Consider the following 7,203-nt stretch of genomic DNA (forward strand, 5'->3'; position numbering starts at 1 on the left):
TATATATACATATATTAATAGTAATGGTAAGACAACAAAAGAATGAAAGAGACCTCGATATTATTCCATGCTAGCATGGAAAGCGGACGTTAAACGATGATGATGATGATGATGATATATATACATATATACATATATATATACATATATATATGTATATGCATATATAAATTATATATATCTATATATATCGATCTATATATATATATACATATATATATATGCGTGTGTGTGTATGTATATACGTACATACATATACACATATGTATGTGTATATATATGTATGTCTGTATACACACACACACACACACACACACACATATATATATATATGCGTGTGTGTGTATGTATATACGTCCATACTTATGCACGCGCGTGTGTGTGTGTGTGCAACTTCCTTAAATCCTTAACAAGTATTCTCTTTACCCGAATTAGAGTAGTGATGAAGAGCAATCACGTATTACCAATTTACCGCAATCGAGGAATATTCAGTTACTGCATTTTGATTTAGATGATGATGGGAAAATTAATATGATATGATGGTAATCACAATAAGATGACAATATTTACAGACATGGTGAAAAAATAGGAATTATTTCCGGATAACTATTACCAATAACAAAAAAAAAAATATATATATATGAAGAAAAAATAAATGTCAATTCAGCAGAAATATTCTCTGAAATGTATATTCTATACTGCGTTTGTTATTGGTTTTAGTAACTGGAATGCAGTAATGCTGGTGTTTTGTCTTCATGGTTTTAGAACTTGTTTCCAAATAGTGTGAGTATAAATATATATATATATATATATATATATATATATATATATATATATATATATATATATATATAAATGAGTCTATAACCAGTGTGGGTTAGAAAGCTTGTTAAATATGAAACAATTTCAGTGATCAAATTGCTAGTGTTGTTGTTGTTATTGTTGCAATTGCTTAGCACAAGGTCAAAGCGAGTAGAGGGGCTCCAACCATGGTCTCTTCATGTGTTCATGCGTAAGCATGACTATGTTATTTAATTTGTCCTTAATGCCAATGTATAATTACTGTGAGAAGTGAATGATTCAGCATATTGAAGAAATTTAAGTCTAATAAACACATTGAATTGGAGCAGACTTGACTGCTATTATGAAGCGATCGAGTATGTACGCTTATTCGAATAGTGACTCCAAAGTTTCGGCTTGATGGGCTCGTCAGGTCATCTGACGAAGCAGGTGAGCCGAAACGTCGAAGTCACTGTCAAATATTTCCTTGTAAAAGAAATGTACACCACAAAAAGTATTTAGTAAATCTTCAGTTTAATGTTGAATTGTTTTTATATACAACTTCACATAAACACATGCAGTAACATACATATATTGGAAGATGGGTTTGTGTGTTCATGTGTTTGGTTATACAGGTACATGTGTTAGTATTTTTGTTATGCGTATATAGTCTAGTTAATGTTGTTCACTGAATATGTATAATATATTTTAGAAATGAGTGAGAAAAATAAAATAACAAAAGCAACAAAATAGAAAAAGGGGACATTTTAAAAATATTCTTTAGTCGTTATTTAATAGATTCTGACGTTGTTATATACATGCATAATATGCGGATATATATGTATAATATATAAGTGTTTTGTGTATATTAGGAATATATTGGAAAGAATATATATATTATTTCCATTTGCTTGAATGTGCGAATATATTTATACAGTTGCTTTATACAGTAGTTCATAATAATTTGAAATATTATAACATTTCCACAAAATACATGAAAAAATCGCAAACAAATAATTTAGAACAGAATTTTGAACAGCAGGGAATAAAGAATTATAAAAGATTATTTGAAAATATTAAATAAAAGAATGAAAAAGTATAAAATAAGTAAAGCGAAGCGAAATAAAAATCTAGTTTTAAGAAGGAAAAAAATTTAAATGTTTGGAATGAGTTATATCCAGCAGATTATTCACAATTATATCTGTTTAAAATGAAAGCAATCTAATTAATCTTATTGTTACCAATAAGAGAGTTCTAATCATGCAGCAATAGTCTTGATGAAGAGGCTGAAACATATATGCACCGTTTTGTAATACACATCGTCTAATAATTAAAATTATATTAAATTGCCAAGACTTTCATGTTTCAGACGAAATATTCTTTGAAATGCTTCAATAGATATTAGTTCGTATATAAAGAAGTACGAGGAGAATAATGAACGCAACTAGTAAGCATTGTTTTCCAAATATTTAATAAAACTTATAATAATCATGTCGAAATTTTTTCTGAATGATCAAAAACGTAGCTTTAAGATTTGCCTTGAATACGTGTAACGTTTTTTCATCCCTTGCGGTACGTGCTTCGTGTTGCATAACTTTATTTTCTGCACATCAATATTTTTGTATTGGGATTTATCATAAGAAGTCAATTCAACTTGATAACGATGGAAATGATGCCATATACATTCGTGACATTAGTGATATAAATTTTATGAGTTTTCAGACATCAATATTTCATCAATATTATTTTATACAAACATGTATCGTATCTATATCCATATCTATATCTGCCGAAAAAAATAACACTGATTCATTTTGTTTCTTAATTCTAACAACCTGAAATATTATCTGAAGGAAAATAATAAAATGAAAACTGTAGACTAGAGAAAGAATGGGTATTGTATTTCAAAGTATATTTTGACGTTCATGAAAGATTGATAAATAACCATGCGTATTTCTCTTATTTGGATACCGGCAAATAAGACTAACATACTAATTTTTTAATGTACACACACACACACACACACACACACACATATATATATATATATATATATATATAAATATTTATTCATATAATTATATTTGTATATATTTGTATTAAAATATGCAAATCGTAATATTTATTTAATATATTAATATTAATACATTAATTAATTAGGCAATACGCATGATTTCATGCGTTTCAGTTTGATGACAGCGTCATGTGTATCTAAATGTTTCAAACACATTCATATCCTTTTAGATGTCTAAAATATATTTTAAATGTATTTTAAATATTCTTATTGTAAACACTTTTAATATTATAACGTAAAAGATGCTTGTAGCAATGAGATTAAAATTACATAGTTACATAATAATTGCATGAAGAAAATTACATGGCATTGTTTAGTTAGCATTACAAACATGGTGGTGTTTCATTGTTTCAAGCTCTTCTGATACCCACAGACACACACACACACGCACACACACATAAGTATATACATATACACATATATACATATACATATATATACATATATGTATATATATGTATATATATATATAAATGTTTATGTATATATGTACATTCGTAAGTATGGAAATATGTATTAGGAAAGGAAATCAAACAAGAATTGAAGCTTGGCTGCGTGAGATTATTAATGTACTCACTCTTCCTCCGAGAATTCCCTGTAAAATGAAACCAACAATTTGAATTGTTCAGACTAGTCTTGAAAGATGATATTAAAATGTAATTTAAAGAAGGCATCGTTCCACGTTTCCTTTGACTATTATTATGACAATTTTTTTTTTCATGAACATAAAATCAACAAAACAGGAAAATTATGTTTGGATGGTTTGAAAATTTACATAAACATTTTTGTTGACATGCAAACATATCAAAGTAGATTATCACAACTTGAGAGACAAGCAATATTTCAAAACACATAGCAATTTCCTATAAATTTATAACTGAAAAATTGTGGAGCACGAAAGCTGTGATTTATCACTGAAACGAAATACCACGTAATGGTCTTTATGCCTTTACTAATAGCATTATTGATGAAAACCAAGTAATTCTCTATAGCTGTGGGGTGGGTACAATGCCAATACAAATTAATTAATCAACAATATTTTAATTTCTATTAATGAACTTTAATATTCCTTTTAAAATAATGAGAAGTCAAGAATTGAATTCTGATAAAAATCTACAACGATTTATAACTTAAACTTTGTGGAACATTAAAATTAATATTCATGATTAATACAGCAGAAAAAAAACCTTCCTAACATTAAATACTGTTAAATTGTATGAAATATGAGCAATGACATAAATATGTTCTGAAGATATGCGAGACGATACTACAGGAAATCGTCTTGCAGGATTTTTTCCAGTTTCATTAAATATCTCTAATAAATTACTTTCAGTACTGAGTTCATATCTGTTGTTCTCTGTACTTTAGTATAATTTTTTCTATTATTATTATGAAGCAAAATGCTTAGTGGCAGTTCGTCTGTCATTATGTTATAAGTTCAAATGCAGCAGAGGTCGACTTTGCCTTTCATTCTTTCGGGGTAGATAAAATAAGTACCAGTTGAACACTGGGTTCAATGTAATCGACTTACTCCTTCCTCCTTCCTCTAAAACTGCTGGATTTGTGCTAAAATTTGAAGCCATTATTATTATCATCGTCATGATGATGATGATCATCATCATTATTATTATCATTATTATTATTATTAGTATGATGATGATGAAACAAAATGCTTAGCGGCATTTCATCCGTCTTTAAGTTATGAGTTCAAATGCCACCGAGGTGGACTTTGCATTTCATATTTTCGAAGTCGATAAAATACGTACCAGTTAAGCACTCGAGTCAATATAGTCGACTAGCCCTTCCTGCCAACACTTTCAGGCCTTGTGCTTTGAGTAGAAAAGATTATTGTCATTATGAAACAAAATACTCAGCGCCATTTCGTCCGTCGTTACGTTCTGAAATGAAATTCTGCTGAAGCCGACTTTGTCTTTCATCATTTCAAAGTGAATATAGTAAGTGCGAATTGGGCATTGAGATCGATGTCATGACTAGTCCCCTTACACTTAAGTTTAGGCCTCGTGCCTATAATAGATAGGATTATTTCCAAATCTACTACATATACACATTATCCACTGGACACCTCTGAAACACCTGAGATGCATAAGGGATATGATGCTCTTAATATATTTGACGATAGTAAGGTATGAAGAATTGCAAGAACTTGATAAATTATTAGAAAAGGTGTACACGCGCGTGCTCAGAAAAATTCCTATGAAATTTAAACTGTTATTGCGCTTCACAAAATATGCACATTAAGGTTATTTATTTTAAGCATGGTTTTGCTGGTATCATGTCTATATATTTCTCTGTTTCTCGCGTTATTAACCCTAGTGCGCCTATTATAAATATCAGGTTTTTGTAGTGGTTTGCAACCTACACATTTTTGCAATTTCCATATCATGGTCTTTGTATTTAGTATTTCATTGAGTTTATTGTTATTATTTCATTTGTGCACAACAGATTAGACTATTGGAAAATATTTCATAACATCGATCTACATCAAGTAACCTCATACTAAATATCCTAGCAGTCCCTTGTAATACGGTTTTCTGAAGCTGCACTAAACTAGGTTTTATGCCTACTTCCTCTATACATCTGTTCAAATCTTTAGGAATAATTCCTAACGCACCTATAACTACGGGGATACATTTTATTCACCACACTTTCCATAGCCTCTGTAATTCCATGCATAGGTCCTGATACTTTGCTATTTTTTCTATACTTCTCATATTGACTCATATTATTTAGAACTGTAAAGTGTGTGTGTGTCTTTTTCTGTGTCTGTGTGTGAATGTGTGTTTGTATGTGTGTATTTATATATAGAAATAATAGGACTTCTGTATGCCAGAATGAATAAGACATCCTATGTGTTTTAATGTAACATTCATATTTTTTAAACACTTATCTCGAAGAATTTAATTAGTATTAACCTGTTAATGTGACTGCATGGAAATTCATGTGTCTTCCAGTTACCTGTTATATTACGTATTGTAAAAGAAAAATATCTGAAAAAGTTTGAGAATATTATACAAGAGTAGTTGTTTGTGAATCAAATCTTACATACCATCGTTAATTTCATTTCTACGTTTACATTGTAGTCTAGGTCGCTTTTGTCTTATGAAGCGTAACGTTTCATCTTCGACTTTTCCTTTTGTTTTAATTTGGGCCAAAGTTCCCTGCAGACAAAGAAAAATATATATGTGAATATGAAGTAAGTGCATACACAGATACGTACAAGCAAACATACGCACATACATGTATATATGCACAATCACACGTACACACTTGTATGTAAAAGTATGTGTTTCTGTCAGCTATCTGATTTGAACGGTCAGCTGGCTACCACGACTGATGGATGTTATCAGACAACGCCTTTATCATGAAACCATGAGTATGAGCCTCGGTACACGGGTTGCAACTTGCATAATATATGACATAGACCAATAGAATCCTCTCAATCTCATTAAAGACGTTGGTAATATCGCCCAAGGAACTGTGATTGCGTCTGCTTATATTTATAATATTTATAAATGAGATTTCAAGCGTCAAGAGAGCACAGTAAAATATAAATATTTGCAGATGATTTCAAGACTCATTATCAAGGAAAAAGAAAACTGAACAAAACTTTCATTTGATCCATAAGCTGTAGTCAAAAGGAGGACAAAAACATTGTGCTAAATGAAGTAAAAAATTGAAGTCATGAGTTTTGGAAAATAAAACTTACTCAAACAACCATACTGTTCTGATTCAGAAGAACCGCTCATAGAATCGAAATAAAAGAATCCGATTTAGATAAAACATATAGCTTACAACTTATATTCAGTAATTTCCATTCATTCGTTGTCAAACATTAACACGCACGCACACGCACGCACACACACAAACACACTCATATACATATATACACAATATATATATATATATATATATATATATATATATATATATATGTGTGTGTGTGTGTGTGTGTGTGTGTGTGTGTGTGCTTGTGGGTACAAATGTATAATTTCATTGGATGGCAACAACCTCAGCATGGTCACAATCTAATGACTGGAACAAAGTCAATTTACATATATACGTATATACATGCATGTATGCCTGTATACATGTGTGTGTACGTACGCGCCGCGTGTGAGCGTGTGAGTACGAGTATGTGTGTATGTGTGTGTGACTTCATATATCGATTATAGTTCTATAAAGAGTGTATTACCATATAAGTCTTATTATATGAATCAAATGCTCCTCTGCATTTCCCAAAGCCTCGATATGATCACGTAAATTAATCTAAACAACCCCTACATTTGAAAACCTTCTTAACCATAATATTCCTCAGAGGGATAAACTCA

The 7,203-nt window shown here is 30.3% G+C and overlaps 1 protein-coding gene across 9 annotated transcripts in view; it reads right to left on the reverse strand.

The window, feature by feature from the left end:
* Positions 1 to 7,203, reverse strand: part of LOC106879147 (potassium voltage-gated channel subfamily H member 7) — a 703,964-nt gene that overhangs the window by 61,373 nt on the left and 635,388 nt on the right. For 8 of the 9 annotated variants that reach the window (XM_052970717.1, XM_052970723.1, XM_052970716.1 and 5 more), the window contains 2 exons: positions 5,922 to 6,033; positions 3,432 to 3,449 (listed from right to left, as the gene is read on the reverse strand). In XM_052970717.1, coding sequence (XP_052826677.1) covers positions 3,432 to 3,449; positions 5,922 to 6,033 — 130 coding nt within the window. The remainder of the gene's footprint in view (positions 1 to 3,431; positions 3,450 to 5,921; positions 6,034 to 7,203) is intronic. The other variant, XM_052970720.1, reaches the window with a different exon arrangement.

This window comes from Octopus bimaculoides, chromosome 9 (assembly GCF_001194135.2).
Source record: "Octopus bimaculoides isolate UCB-OBI-ISO-001 chromosome 9, ASM119413v2, whole genome shotgun sequence".
Classification (NCBI taxonomy): Eukaryota; Metazoa; Mollusca; class Cephalopoda; order Octopoda; family Octopodidae; genus Octopus; species Octopus bimaculoides.